At 40.7% G+C, this 16,575-nt stretch overlaps 1 protein-coding gene across 3 annotated transcripts in view; it reads left to right on the forward strand.

Annotated features, from left to right (window-relative positions):
- ELF1 (E74 like ETS transcription factor 1) overlaps nucleotides 1-16,575 on the forward strand; it is a 117,802-nt gene that overhangs the window by 87,981 nt on the left and 13,246 nt on the right. For all 3 annotated transcript variants that reach the window (XM_088842789.1, XM_055426016.2, XM_055426017.2), the window contains exons 3-5: nucleotides 848-1,028; nucleotides 8,690-8,797; nucleotides 10,290-10,457. In XM_088842789.1, coding sequence (XP_088698915.1) covers nucleotides 848-1,028; nucleotides 8,690-8,797; nucleotides 10,290-10,457 — 457 coding nt within the window. The remainder of the gene's footprint in view (nucleotides 1-847; nucleotides 1,029-8,689; nucleotides 8,798-10,289; nucleotides 10,458-16,575) is intronic.

The following is a 16,575-nucleotide window of genomic DNA, read 5'->3' on the forward strand; positions in this document are numbered from 1 at the left end:
TGCTGGGTGTGGGACTTCCTCTAGCTGTGGCAGATGGGGGTGGGCTGCTCGCTGCAGTGGCCTCTTCTGTTGCAGAGCACAGGCTATGTAGACCACACAGGCTCCATAAATATGGTACACGGGCTCAGGGGCCCCACAGCATGTGGAGTCTGCCTGGAGCAGGGACCAAACCCACGTCACCTGCAATGGCAGGCACAACCGAGCCACTGGGGAAGTTCTCCGGTGTGTTTAAAATGGATGGCCAGCAAGGACCTGCTGTAAAGCACGGAGAACTGCTCAGTGTCATGTACAGCCTGGGTGAGAGGGGATTTTGGGGGGAGAACAGACGCATATGTATGTATGGCTGAGTCCCTTCGCTGTTCATCTGAAGCTGTCACAACTGTACCCTCAACCCAAAGTAAAAAGTTGAAAAGACCCAAAATTGAGTAATGAAAGTTTTATTTGGTCATAGTAGTACTATTGCCTAGAAAATCCCATGGATGAAGGAGCCTGGTAGGCTATAGTCCGTGGGGTCGCTAAGGGTCGGACACGACTGAGCGACTTCACTTTCACTTTTCAGTTTCACACATTGGAGAAGGAAATGGCAACCCACTCCAGTGTTCTTGCCTGGAGAATCCCAGGGACGGGGGAGCCTGGTGGGCTTCCGTCTATGGGGTCGCACAGAGTCGGACACGACTGAAGTGACTTAGCAGCAGCAGCAGCAGATGTATATTCTCTGTAGCCTAGGATTGTCAACATACAAGTAGCTGACAATGTGAGAACTAAATTGTTGTCTGGTATAAAACAGGTTGGGTTGTATTTAACAAAAGCAAAACTTGGTTCATGTTTTTCCCCCTTGACCTCCCAGCTTGGTGATCCAGCTGTTTTCCCCGCCGTCATTGTGGAGCATGTTCCTGGCGCTGATATTCTGAACAGCTACGCAGGCCTGGCCTGTGTGGAGGAGCCCAACGACATGATCACTGAGGGCTCCCTGGACGTCGCCGAGGAGGAGATCATCGACGAGGATGAGGACGACATCACCCTCTCAGGTCTGTGCGCCCCCAGCAGCGTCGTCATCGGCGTTGGCTTCTCTCTGTGACTTGGGGGCTGGAAGAACGTTCCCGACTGGGTTTCGAGTAACGTCGTTAGTGGCAGAAGCTAGAGCCCTGCAGGGAGAAGGACGTGCCGTTTTCCTTCTGGTCTGCCTGTGGTTCTCAGTACCTGCTCACCTCCCCCTTCTTCTCTCCTGAATAGTCGGAGATAAACGTGGCAAAAGAGGAGGTGTGTGAGAGGAGCCAAACCAGCTCAGTTCACCAGGTCTTCACTGAGCACTGTGTGTGCCTAGCTCTGCACTGCTGGTAACAGCGAGAGGTTGCCTGTGGGGCAGAAGATAGGTTACTGCTGCCGCGGATGGCGGAGTAGGAGGCCGTGACCCAAATGTAGGATAAGGTGCTGGGGTTTCAGGAAGATTTCTTCAGTCAGAACTAGGAGGATATTTCAAACCAAAGAGTTCACTGTGTAAGTGTTGAGGTGGTGCTTTTTTCATTGGTTTTGGAAACTGATGCATGCATTTTTATTTTTAACTTTCCTGTATCTTGGCCAGAGATGTTGGAGGTGTTTGAGAAAATAAACTATTTGGAAGTAAAGATTATCTGAATATTTATTATTAATTTAAAAACCAGAAATTAACATTTTTCACAGTACTATCAACTGAACCTGACCTTTATTTGTACTCCACTCATTTCACACTAATGTCCTTTTCTGCTCCAGGAGCCTATCTAGAATCTCACACTGCGATTAGTTGGTAGTCATTTTTTTCCTAGGCACTCCCAATCTGTGATGGTTCCTTTGTCCTTCCTTGTCTCTCATAACCCTGACACTTTTGAGGAGTACTGGTCAGACATGTAGACTGTCCCTCAGTTCTACTTCTGTGATGTTTTCTCATGATGGAATGTGACAATGCATTCTGGGGCAAGAGTACCACCAAACTGGCATTGTCTGCTTCTTATTGTATCATATTAACATTGTAGATCTCTGTAAAAGTACGTTATCTCACTTAATTTTCAGCAGAAAAAGAAATTGAAATTAAAGAAGTTTAGCGACTTGCCTAATGTCACACATCAAGTGACTGTGCCCTCACTGATAACGTTGACCAGCAACACTTAATTTTTGTATTGTCCTCTTATATTTTACAAAGCGTGTTCTCGTACATTCACATCTTTGTTCAGAGCAGCTCAGTGAACGTTTTTAATGATTCTAGGCTTGTCTTTCCCTTATCAATAAGGGAATTAGATTACTTCAGTTAGAGGTTTCTGCTCATTGCTGACTGTGATCTTTGTGTTTTGTGTAACAGGGTGACCACCTCTGTGCATATATAGATGTGTTGTGTAGCTAACGGGGTTTTTGCAGTGTGTTCTGATCTACTTTCTTGATGCATTAGGGTGAGGCCACACTCTCTGTGGATTGGGAACCAAAGTCTTCCCTAAAGGAGTGTTTATTCCTGGTTTTAGTGGCTAAGGAAGATGCTGGTCCTTAGAGGAGAAACAGAGACTAGGAAAGCAGATCCTGTGTCTTTAGGAGAAGGAGTCATTTCTTCCTTTCAGTGCTTCCCTCTTGGGCTTGGACTTGAAGACAGCTGATGATGAGATGCCGACAAGTGCCTTCCTTCTTGGAGAATAGAACAGATCCAGAAAATAACCCATATTTTGACAGATTTGCTGTTTTCATGTTTCTTTTCTCTTGCCTTTCTTATCTTCCAACCCAAGCCTCTGTTTAACTCTTCCATACCTGTCTAACTCAGGTCATGAGAAATGAAGGGATGTTATAGCCCCCCTTACTCCAGAGTAGGGGAGGGGAGAGTGCCACACTTTAGAGAGGCTGCAGGGCTTGTGGTGAGGGGATAGAGCAGTTTATAAGCTGTAGTTATGAGACCTAGGTAGCACTTCAGATGATAAAGAATGTTGTTAACATTTTTAGGTGTGATAATAGCATTGTGTTGGACTCTATCTTTCAGATACATATGCTCAGATACTTAGAGATAAAATATGCTGTCAGAGATCCCTTCAGAAAACTCCTGAAGGTTGGCGTGTGCGGGGAGGGGTCCTTGGTCCGTAAGTGGAGGACGCATGAGAGGAAAGAACACTGACTATGTATTGATAACGAGTGATGCTGAGAATGGATGTGTGAGAACTGATTTTACTGTGTCCCAGAATTTCCATTCTGTGTGAAATTTTGAATAATAAAAAGATTGAACTGTTTTTATGGATGTGAGACTTACCTTAGGTGGCCGCTGTCATCTGTAATCCCTGATTTCAAATTTTCCTGTTCATAAACACTGTTTTAACCTATGAAGTGTGCAATGTGAAAATACCACTTTAATATGTTTATATGTTGGGGTTTTATATGAAATTTCCTTTGAAACAAGGTTGTGTCATTAAAATTTTTTGAAAAGCATTTGACTAAGAACTCCATTGTGGAGATTCTTCTTTACCAGTCTTGAGGATCTGAAAGTGAAATTATTAAAGGACATGGACCCCTTTAGACCCATCAGCCCAGCTGCTCTGGGATCCAGCCCCATTCACTAGTGGGTCAGCACCAGTTAGGGGACACACAACACTGGACCCATAGCCGGCTGTGTCAGGAACTGGCCCTGCCTCTAGCAGGTTAACACTAGACCTGGGGCCCCAGGCCCCACAACTCCCCACTCTAGAACCTGACTCTGCCTGTTTGTGAGCCAGCACTAGCCCTGGGGCCACCTGGGGTCTCTGGCAGCTTCTGTGCAAGGTCGTGGCAACCCACCCAGCATCAGCCACAATTACCAGTTCACCCAGAATAGCCAGCCTGTCACAAGAGAAGGAGCCACACAGTGCACTAGGGGGCACCCCAGAGCTCATAGCTCTGGTGACCAGAGGGGAGAGCGCTGCTGGGATGCCCAGGAGGTCTCCTACAAAAGACCACTTCTCCAGGATCGGGAAATGTAACCAGATACACAGAAGTAAAAAGAGCAAGTTAGGCGGAATGAGGTGACAGAGAAATAATCTTCTAAATGAAGGTGAAACCCCAGAAGAACAACTAAGTCGAGTGGAGACTGGTGATCCGCCGTATAGAGAGCTCAAGGTGGTGATTGTAGACGTGTTCCAGGAACTCTGGTGAGGGGTGCATGCAGCAAGAAGTTAGAAGCTTTTACCAGAGTTAGAAACTGTAAAGACCCGCCAGACAGAGAGCAGGAGTGCAATAACTGAAATGAAAATGTGCTGGAAGGAGTCAGCAGTAGATTGAATGACACAGAGGGCTGGATCAGCAAGCTGGGAACCGTGTTGGCGATCGCTGAAGCTGAGTGGGAAAAGCGGAAATGGTGAAAAGAAGTGCAGACGGTCTAAGAGACCCCAGACAGCGTCACGTGCACCGATACTTGTATTCTGTGGGTCCCAGAGGAGAAGAGAGAGAAAGGGGCAGGGAACGCATTCGAAGACATCGTAACTGAAAACTTCCCTAATCTGGGAAAGGACACAGACATCCAGGTCCAGGAAGCATAGAGTCCCGAACAAGATCAACCCAAGAAGGACCACACCCAGACACACTGTAATTAAAGTGGCAAAAGTAAAGATAAAGCAAGGGTTTTAAAAGCAGCAAGGGCAAAGCAGCAAGTTACAAACAAGAGGACTTGCATAAGGCCACAAGGTGACTTTTCAGCAGAAACCATGCAGAACAGAAGGGAATGGTTCCTTATATTTAAAGTGGTGAAAGGAAAAAATCTACAGCCAAGAACACTCTACCCAGCAAGGCTTTCATTCACATTTGGTGGTGAGATCAAGTTTTACAGACAAACAAAAGCTAAAAGAGTTCTGCACCCACAAACCAACTTTATAAGAAATGTTACTTTTCTAACTGAAAAAGAAAAGGCCACAACTGGAAACATGAAAATCATGAAAGGAAGGCAGAGATAGTAAATTAGCTGTGTTCAGTTCAGTTCAGTTCAGTTCAGTCGCTCAGTCGTGTCCGACTCTCCGCGACCCCATGAATCACAGCACGCCAGGCCTCCCTGTCCAACACCAACTCCCGGAGTACACTCAAACTCATGTCCACAGAGTCGGTGATGCCATCCAGCCATCTCATTCTCCGTCGTCCCCTTCTCCTCCCGCCCCCAACCTTTCCCAGCATCAGAGTCTTTTCCAGTGAGTCAACTCGTCTCATGAGGTGGCCAAAGTATTGGAGTTTCAGCTTTAGCATCAGTCCCTCCAATGAACATCCAGGATTGATCTCCTTTAGAATGGACTGGTTGGATCTCCTTGCAGTATAAGGGACTCTCAAGAGTCTTCTCCAACACCACAGTTCAAAAGCATCGATTCTTCGGCGATCAGCTTTCTTCACAGTCCAACTCTCACATCCATACATGACCACGGGAAAAACCATTGCCTTGACTAGACGGACCTTGGTTGGCAAAGTAATGTCTCTGCTTTTTAATATACTATCAAGGTTGGTCATAACTTTCCTTCCAAGGAGCAAGCGTCTTTTAATTTCATGGCTGCAATCAGCATCTGCAGTGATTTTGGAGCCCAAAAAAATAAAGTCTGACACTGTTTCCACTGTTTTTCCATCTATTTCCCATGAAGTGATGGGACCAGATGCCATGATCTTTGTTTTCTGAATGTTGAGCTTCAAGCCAACCCTTTCACTCTCCTCTTTCACTTTCATCAAGAGGCTTTTGAGTTCCTCTTCACTTTCTGCCATAAGGGTAGTGTCATCTGCATATCTGACGTTATTGATATTTCTCCCAGCAATCTTGATTCCAGCTTGTGCTTCTTCCAGCCCAGCGTTCCTCATGATGTACTCTGCATATAAGTTAAATAAGCAAGGTGACAATATACAACCTTGACGCACTCCTTTTCCTATTTGGAACCAGTCTGTTGTTCCATGAGCTGTGTAGAAAGGTTAAAAGAGAAGCATAGTGAAATCATCTATATCCACAATAATTGTAGTTGAGATACACAGAACAAAAATATGTAAATCATGATGTCAAAAAACAGTAAACATGGAGTTGGGGAGTAAAGATGCCGGGTTGTCCATGGCTGATTCATGTCAATATATGGCAAAAACCACTACAATATTGTAATTGGCCTCCAATTTAAATAAATTAATTTTTAAAAATGCAGGGTTGTTAAAATGCATTTGAACTTAAGTGGTGAATAGCTTTATGTATATATTTATATGTATTACTGTGTACAGTGTGGAGTATAGTAAATAACTGTAGTGTCTTAGTATGGTAACATTTCATAACTGGACATCGTAGTGATCATTTCGAAATGTATAGAAATACCCAGTCACTATGTTGAGGAAGTAACAGTGTTGTAGGTCAGGTGTACTTCGAAAACAAGTAAACAGACTCACAGAAAATGAGATCAAATTTGTGGTTACCAGAGGTAGGGGGAGAGGGGAATGAGAATTGGACAAAGGTCAAAAGGTACAAATGTTCATTTAGAAGCTAAAGTACTAGGGATATAATGTACAATATGATAAATATAAGTAACACTGAGGCATGTTGTATATAAAAATTCAGAGTAATTCTTCAGTTCTCATCCCAAGAAAAGTTTTTCTGTATCCTTAATTTTATATCTGTATGAAATATGGTTATTCACTAAACTTATTGTGATAATCATTTCATGATTGAAATGATCAAATCATTATGCTGTACACCTTTAACTCACACAATGTTGCATGTCAATTATATCTCAGTAAAACTGGAAGAAAAAAAAAAGCTTGTGGGTTTTAGTGTTGCCTGCAAGAAATTATTGTAATCCATTTAATGATGGGAAAATATTTTCTCTGTATTTTTAAAAGCTTACTTGTACTTTTTTTTGTTTTGTTTTCATTCCTGTTTTATGTAGGACTCACCAATTTATTTTACATTTCCTGCCCTGAGCACTAAGGCTGAGTGTAATAAACAGACTTTTACAAATTAGATCACTGATATTAAATTTGCTTTATGTTTTTTGAAATTCGAAAGGTAGTTTGATTTGTTTGTAGCTGTGGAATGATTTCTAGTGTATATGAAGTTTAAAAAGCAAGGGTCAGTACAGCATGAATAGTTATTTATTATTTAAGATAAGGGAGAGAATAAAAATGATATATATGTGTTTGCTTATATTTAAATATAGAAACATAAACTAGACTAATAAAAGTCTTTTAAACTCAGTGGTCGCTTTGGAAAGATCCCGTTTTTCACTGTGAAAATTAGTGAATAACAGAAAAAGATCCAAGCATTTAATTTGCCTTTATTGTATAAACTGTGGCTCAGGGTAACCAGATAGTTGATGACAGCAAGTTCTTCTTTGTAGAGAATTCTAGCTAATAAATGTGAGAGAAATGATAAGATTATGATTATCACCATTTTGGAATCCCTAATGAACTCCTGGATCTAGGCAAACTGTCATCAATAGCTGCTAAAGCCTTTAGATGAAAGGCTGTTGGAAAATTTAATGATGACTGGATCAGGCTGACAACACTTGAAACTGATTCTCAGTCTAACAGTACTGAAGAAAGACTGCCTGCTTTCAAAAAGCACATAGAATCACACAGCATTACCTTCAAGTATTCTTGGCGAAAAACTGAATGTGAATCAAGTCAATCTTATAGAAATATCTACCAGTTTACAGGAAATACATGGGGGAGGGCTGTGTTAAGTGACACCACAGAGATATAATCAGCAAAATCTAAAATGTGGGAAACTACAAACAGATTGACCCTATTTCTCTTAAGATAAACAGCAAAACAAAAAAAATAGGAAGGAAGGTGTATGCCACCAAGTGTAATGCACAAACTTTGTTTGAAATCTGTTGTGAACAAACCAGCTTTTAAAAAAATCTGAGACAGAGAAATTTCAGTATTAAATGGATATCTGATTTAAAGAATAATTAATTTGTAAAAGATGTGACTGTGATATTGTCTGTATCCTCTAATATTTACAGTGAATGACAGGCTGTCTGAGGTTCACTTTGAAATAATCTTGTGTCTTTATTGAGCTGGGGAGTATAGATTAAGGAAAATTGATTGTTAAATATTGAAACTGGGCCCTTGGTACATGCAGTTCATTGTATGATTTCCTCTGCTTTTGTGTATGTTTGATATTTCTCATTATAAAAGCTTGACAAAGAAGTGATTTGAAATTCTCCTTGTAATATTTTCTTAATTGCTATGTAATTAAATAGTTATACAAGCTAATTTAATCAGTTTCATCTACCTAGCAGAACTTTAAAATATTTATAAAGCTTATATAAATAAATAGCCAGAGTTATATAAATGTTTAGAAGATGGTAATTGATTATTGACTTATCTGTGCCTTACTTGCCTGAGTTTTTAGAAAAAAATTAGTTTTAGTGGGATATTTCCTTCAATTCATGGAATTCCAGAGCCTTGACAGAAGAGTAATCTGCTTTTCTACTATGCCTTAAATCTACAAGATTTTAAATAGAAGGCTTAAGTTTTTAATAGGAAGTGTTACAGTGCCCTGTTTTAATAACTTTACTAGGCATTTTGAACTATTTATCTTTTCTGGTTTTCACTATTATGAAGGAACTGGATCTTAGTTCCCCAGTCTGGGCCCCTGCAGTGGAAGAGCAGAGTCCTCATCCCTGGACCACCAGGAAATTCCCAAACCTGTGTTTTTTAGAACAACAGATGTGCTAATTCTGTTTTCTGTTTAAATGTATTATAGTTGAAGCTTCATGTCATAACGGGGATGAAACAATTGAAACCATCGAGGCTGCTGAGGCACTCCTCAACATGGATTCTCCTGGCCCTATGCTGGATGAAAAGCGCATGAGTGAGTGTTATGGCTGGTCACGTTCTTATGCTTTTTTTTTTTTGAAGTGTAGTTGATTTACAATGTTGTGTTTATTTCTGCTGTACAGCAGAGTGATTCAGTAACATATATGCATATACATACATTCTTTTTCATATTCTTTTCTGTTATGGTTTATTACAGGATGTTGACTATAGTAGTAGAACTATGCTTTTATGCTTTGAAAAACTTTTCCTGTCATCTCTCTGTTTTAGATGATAAACATCAAGAGACCAGAGTGATGTTTTATTTTTTTAGCATCCTAAGTGCATTATAGGGTACAGTACTGGTTGAGGTATCTTTATTAAAGTGTTCAGTCAAACAGGATTTTTTTTTTTTTAGATTTGAGGAATGAAGACTTTGAGAATAAAAAGGTAATTTAGGTGTCAGAGAGGTTATGCAGAGTATCTTCTTAACCTCATTGGCGAAGTATTAGTGTATTTAGGATCCAAACAATTAAAATTTAGTGATGTCTGTCAGTATTCATCAGTGAATAGGCAGAATCCATTGAAATGTTTTCTAAGACTTCATGGCAAAAATTTCCTACCACATTTATTGATTTGCTTTTAAATCCATGTTCTCCTTTGGAGTTTTCTGACAAGAAAGTGGTCAGACTCAAAATGAATTATTATTAAATCAATTTAAGATGTTTATTGGGGATTTTCTGTATGCACAGCAGTGCATTAGGCAATAACATGATGTGGAAATGAATAGATTTTTTTTTTCTTTTCTCAAGCTTACAGTTTTCTTTTGAAGATAGTTATTTATGGAAATAACTGTAAAAGCCAAAAATAAAGGCCAAAAAAGGGATAGCAGAGTGTTCTGGAAGGAGAGATTTCTCTAGCTGAAAATACTGGTGACTGACTTTTTGGTAGGAATGTTTTGACCTGGGCTGTTAGTGACAAATAAGCTTTTCATGTGTAGAAGAAGACAGGAAAGGGCATTCAAGGTAGAGGGAGTCGATTGAACCAAAGACATAGATCTGTGAAAGAATGAAATGTTTAAGATTCAAAATGCTTTGGTATAACTGAGGTAATGTTTCATAATGGGTTATATATTGTGGATGTTCAAAATGGCATGCTATGGAGTTTGGTTGTTCTTATCTTTTTTCCCACCGGTAAACAATGAGAAGATATGTCAGTTTTATTTTTCTTTCTAATTTTCACTCTGTAAAGTTTTTATAGAGAGGAATGATATGGTCAGATCAGACTTAGGTTGTGGAGAAAAACTTTAGCGGCAATGTGAGAAATGCAGACGAGAGACGGGAGGGACTGGGGATAGGAAGTCAAGTCAGGAAGGCCTGGAGTGGTCCAGTCAAGCCTGAACTGATCCAGGGAACTGGACTCAGGGCAGAGGAAGTAAAAACCAGGGGCTAGATTCAAGATTTCATGTCTCCTTTCATTTTCAAAGAAATAGGAAATATTTTATGAAATTATTTTGATTTATAATACAAAGTTGATTTTATTCCCATTAGATAATAATATATTTAGTTCCTCTGAAGATGACATTGTTGTTGCCCCAGTCACCCATGTATCCGTCACATTAGATGGGATTCCTGAAGTGATGGAAACTCAGCACGTTCAAGAGACATATGCACACTCACCAGGACCCTCATCACCAGAACAACCTAAGAGAAAGAAAGGTAGGTGGTTAATCTGTTTAGGGAAAACAGTCCACTCTTGGTGTGGAATCTAAAGGTAACTTTTAGTCAAGGATATTTCTACACCAATTAAAACTTCTGTAAGATAAAATTGGTACAAAACAAATTGAGTTATTTCTTCATATTAGATTCACTTTTTTTAAGAATTATACTTTTAAAATATTTGGTCTTATAGAAAAGGGATTTTCCCAACTTTTTAAGCCTCAGCCTTGTATCTAAAGCCTTTTATTCAAGCTCTGAAAGAGCTCAGGGATAAGACCAGTTCAGTTTTCTCCTGGAGAACATAGTTTGAAAACCACCAGCATAGATTCTAATAAAAGATTCCAGTGGGAAGAATACAAGTGGTAAATCAGCAGGTAAGTAATTGAAGAGGATACAACATGCCAGAGGGAATTTTAAAGTATTCACAAATTAGAACCATACTTACATCCTAACACTGACTCGTTTCCCTTTCTTTGCCTTCTGATTCTGCTCCAGCTTGTTTAATACGTGGAGCTTAATATCTTGGTTTATGGCATCATAGCCACTGTGTAACCGAATTTCACATGGAATTAAGGGAAGTTTCAGGAGCCAAAGATGAAGAGGAAAATAACAACAGCAAGAATGAGCTGACACCGCAACAGCTCTGAAGGGCCGAGAAGGATATGTCAGTCTGGATGTCCAGGGGACTTGGGTTTATATTCCAAGTAGAGGCACATGCTAAAGTCTTGGTCCAAAGCAAAATGGGGTATTAGAGAACTCAGCATATAATTCATGGGGTCCTTGAAAGGCTATTCCCTAAGGGGAAAAACAGTCCAATCATTGGCACAGACAGATGTTAAGGAAGCTTGTATTTTGTAGCTGGGTGGAAAAATTGTTCTTTTGAGAATCCATAATCCTAGGTTTACCTTTACATAGGTTTATGACTAGATTTTTAAATTATCACTGACTTTAGGAATTTCCAGCCAAGTAATTAACATAACAATGGCCCCTGACTGGCAAACTTTGGGCCCCAGGAGAACTGCTTTGCCACGTCATATATTTAATCCAGGCTGCACAGTATTTCTTCAAATGAAACCCTGTTGAAAGTGAACTCTCATTTCAGTATCACAGAACACATAAGAAAGATACCTCCTGAATGAGAAGCAGCATAGGAAATTCTAAAGTTTCCGCCACTGGCTGCTCTCAGGAGCCGTCTTTGCATTGTCCTCGGGTCTGGCTCCTCACTTGCTCAGCCACCTCCAGCTCCGCCTCCACTGTGGGCTCCGGCAGCTTCATCGCCAGAATTCTCAACCTCCTGCTTTCTTTTCAGTTTGCTGCATAAGGTCCCTGGCCCGATCGTGCCAAATGCAGCCGTGGACACCAGTTCCAAGGTCACTGCCAAGGACTTAAAGAAAGAAGGTGTGGGGGAGGCGGAGAATGGGAGCGAGGACCCGCTAATGGGAATGCTGAGAATGAGAGAAATGGGGAACAGGAGGCTGACAGTGAAGTGGGTGAAGCAGAGGAGGAGGAGGAGGAAGGGGAGGAGGGAGGAGATGGTGAGGAATAGGGTGGCCATGAAGATGAGGAGTCCAAGGCAGCCGTGGGCAGAGCCGCAGCTGAAGGTGATGGGGATGGTGACAGTGACACGAAGAAGCGGAAGATGGATGAGGATGACTAGACAGCCAAAAAGGAGAAGTGAAGCTTACCGAAAAGGCTGCTGTAGCCCATTCACCCTCCTCTTGGCATCTCAGAACCTAAACTGCCAGGTGGAGTCCGGCCTGCCCGCCGCCTGCACCCCGCAGTCTCTCCACTGTCCAGCCAGAGCCGCATAACGTGAATTTGCGACAGGAGAGGGAAAAAGAGCCGAAACTTTCAAGGCCCTGATTTTTTTCTTAAAGTACTTTTAAAAGGAAAATTTGTATTTTATATATTTGTACATATTCTTAGCGGTCAGCCATTTTTAATAATGATCTTGGATAAGCAAACCAGTCTTCCCAGCATTCTCTCTCTTACTTCTGACTTTCCTTGTGGTGTGACCATGTTCATTATAATCTCAAAGGAGAAAGAAAATGTGGTTAAAAAAAAAAAGCAAAGGCTACAACAGAAAATCAGTCTTATTTTGAGAATGCCAGTAACCCTATTTGTGCATGTACATAGCTGTACTATAAGTAGCTGGTTTTTATGAGATGGTTAAAAAGGTCAGTGATAAAAGTTTTCTTTTTTTCCCTTGACTATGAAGTTGTGGTTTATTATTATTATTATTTTTTTGACCTGCTTGATGTGTGTGTGAAACACTGTTGTCCAACAATAAACCAGAATTAAAAAAAAAAAAACAACCTAAGGTTAGTTCACAATGAACCTCAGATAATAGAATTATCAAATAGAAACTTCCAATGAATATTATTGTAATTATTAATGCAAAAGAATAGAAAATATGGTCAAAGAATGAGACTATTAAAAAATACCAGGTGAAACGTCCTCTTCTAGTCAAGATAGAGTAATAGCACCTGATGTAGCAACCATTTTTTGGATATGACACCAAAAGCACAAGCTTTACAAAGGCTAAAATTAATAAGTGGGACTACAATAAACTCAGAGTCTCTGCACAGCAAAAGAAACAGTCAGCAACATGGAAATGCAACCTGCAGAATGGGAGAAAATATTTGTAAATCATATACTGGATACATGATATATTAATATCCAAAATATATAAGCAACTCATATAATATCAAAAAAAAAAAAAAAAAGAAATCCAATTAAAGAATGGGCAGAGGACCTGAATAGACTTTTTTCTGAAGAAGACATACAAACAGCCAACATGTACAAGCAAAGATGCTAAATATCACTAGTCATCAGGGCAGTATAAATCAAAACCACAGTTAAGATATCTCTTCACACCATAAGATGGCTAGAAAAAATCAAGAGTCATTTATTTGGTAGGAGGGGGATTGGGACATTGAACTGCTTTTAAATGATGTGAAGAAACTCTCTTCACCCACTTTTTCCTCTTCTGTGGTGCTTTTAAATCCCTTCCTAGGAGGCTGAGAGCTGGGATGCATTCTTGAGCTGCTTTTTGAGGCTGGCATTTTGAAATATGCTGCAAATCTATCTCACCTCTGAATCATTTGTTGGGTCTCATCATGGAGAGGGGTGGGGTGGAGAGGATGTCGTATATCACATCGTGTTATATACCTTAAACTTATACAGTATGTCAGTTATGTATCAATAAAACTGGAAAAAATAAAAACAGAACCCAGATTTACCCTCCTGTTTGAAACAACTGAAACCACAAACAAAATATCTGAATCAGTGGTTCTAAAGAAAGTGGACATCAGTCAACAAAAGCCAGTGATCCCCGGAAAACAGGAAACCAGTGAGGTGTGATTACTCACCTTCCTGCATGGGGAAGATAGTTTTTAGAAAACAGTATGGCAGTTCCTTAAAAAACTTCATGTATACTTAACACATGACCGAGCCATTTTACTGCTCAGTATTTACCCAAAAGAAATGAAACTATACATTTAAGAGAAAAACTTACTCCTGAATGAATGTTCTTAGCAGCTTTATTTGCAACAACCCCAAACTGGAAATGACCCAAACATCCATCAGCTGCTGACTGGATTAAACATGTACATAAGACAAAAATGGATGAACCTCAACATAATTATATAGGGGAAAAGAGCCAGATTCCCACCCCCCTGCCATAAAAGAAGAGTATGGTTCTGTTTATATGAAATTGTACAAAGTGTAAATTAATCTATAATGATGGAAAACAGGTGGTCGGTTACCTGTGGATTGGGAAGGGTGGGGAAAGTGAGGATTACAAACGCGCTTTAGGGCGTGAAGAATATGTTCATTATCTTGAGTGATGGTTTCACAGGTGTAGACATATGTCAAAACTTATCAGATTATAAACTGTAAACATAAGCAGGTTTATTGTATGTCAGTCACACCTCAATAAAGCTGTTTTTAGAAAGTAAAAGACTAATATCCTACTTAATGGTGAAAGACTGACATGACAAGGAACCAGATAGAACACATAATATATGGGTTAAATAGCAAATTAGTCACTGCTGAAGAAAGAATCAGTGAGCTTCAGTCTAGAGCTGATGTAGAGTAAAAGATAATAAAAGAGTTAGAGATGTGAGGATTGCTTGAGAAGATCTGCACGTTTAATGAGAGCTCCAGGAAGGGAGAGTGTGTAGAGTGAGGAAGAAGCAATATTCAAAGATGATGACTGAGAAATTTTCCAGAATGATGTGAATCCCAGCGTAGTGAATCCTGAGTAGCATAAGTAAAATAGATGCAGGCTGAAATAGGTTATGCTAAAAAAAATATGGAACATCAAAGACTCCCTGCAACCCACAGCCAAAACAAGAGGAAAAAAGAGGAAGAAATGGACCAGTCAGGGAGAAACTGCATTACCTGATGAGGACTGATTATTGAATTGGCTACAAGCTCCCATGAAAGGCTGGAAGGGCTGGATATGTTCAAAGTATTAGGAGAAATAACTTCACAAAATTTATATACCCAATTAACCTATAGTTCATGTGACGCTGTGTGCATCGTCACGGTGAGCATGAGGAAGACAGTGCAGAGGATGGATGCTGGGCAGCCTACTGATGGTATCTGCCGTGACTGACACTAGTGGCGGAAAACAGCAGGATAAAAGCAGTACTGTCGGGACTTCCCTGCTGGTCCAGTGGCTACGACTGAGCTCCCGATGCAGAGGATCAAGACTCTGTCCCTGGTCAGGAATCTAGATCCCACACGCGGCAACTAAAGTTCCTGCATTTGCAGTGAAGATCAAAGATCCGCATGCTGCGACTGACCCAGCACAGCCAAATAAATAAATATTTTTTAAAAAAAGAAAAAATTAGAGAAAATGAAACAGAAGGATAGCAGCTAACTGAAGTCTGGCTTCTAATCCTCACAGTCATGAACACAGTTAGCTAGAAATCTTTGTAGGTTCTCTGCAGATGTCTGCAGTGATGGAATTTGAGGCGCCAGGCTGCCTATTTTCCACATGTATACATCTGGTAGTCTCAGGAGGGGACAGGCCTGAAGAATGACTCTTTTGACTTTCTTCTCCTCATAGCTCAGTTGGTAAAGAATTCGCCTGCAATGCAGGAGACCCCAGTTTGATTCCTGGGTTGGGAATATCCCCTGGAGAAGGGATAGGCTATCCACTTCAGTACTCTTGGGCTTCCCTTGTGGCTCAGCTGGTAAAGAATCCACCTGCAGTGTGGGAAACCTGGGTTTGATCCCTGGGTTGGGAAGGTCCCCTGGAGAAGGGAAAGGTTACCCATGCCAGTATTCTGGCCTGGAGAATTCCATGGGATCACAGAGTCGGACACGACTGAGCGACTTTCACTTTTCACTTTCCTTGACTCTTACTCACCTTAACTTCAGAAGTATTTTCCTATTCAGTTTGTCCTAGGATGTGTTGCTATTAATAGACTGATTCCAGATTGGGAAAGGAGTACATCAAGGCTGTATATTGTCACCCTGCTTATTTAACTTATATGCAGAGTACATCATGCGAAATGCTGGGCTGGATGAAGCATAAACTGGAAACAAGATTGCCAGGAGAAACATCAATAACCTCAGATATGCGGATGAAACCACCCTTATGGCACAAAGTGGAGAGAAACTAAGGAGCCTCTTGATGAAGGTGAAAGAGGAGAGTGAAAAAGCTGGCTTAAAACTCAACATTCAAAAAACTAAGATGATGGCATCCGGTCTCATCACTTCATAGCAAATAGATGGGGAAACAATGGAAACAGTGAGAGACTTTATTTTTGGGGCTCCAAAATCACTGCAGATGGTGACTGCAGCCTTGAAATTAAAAGACACTTGCTCCTTGGAAGAAAAGTTATGACCAACCTAGACAGCATATTAAAAAACAGAGACATTCCTTTGCCGACAAAGGTCTGTCTATTCAAAGCTGTGGTTTTTCCAGTAGTCATGTATGGATGTGAGAGTTGGACCATAAAGAAAGCCAAGTGCCAAAGAATTGATGCTTTTAAACTGTGGTGTTGGAGAAGACTCTTGAGAGTCCCCAACCAATCCATCCTAAAGAAAATCAGCCCTGAATATTCATTGGAAGGACTGATGCTGAAGTTGAAACTCCAATACT

Source organism: Moschus berezovskii, chromosome 13, assembly GCF_049115385.1.
Source record: "Moschus berezovskii isolate FMDL1 chromosome 13, NW_MosBer_1.0, whole genome shotgun sequence".
NCBI lineage: Eukaryota > Metazoa > Chordata > Mammalia > Artiodactyla > Moschidae > Moschus > Moschus berezovskii.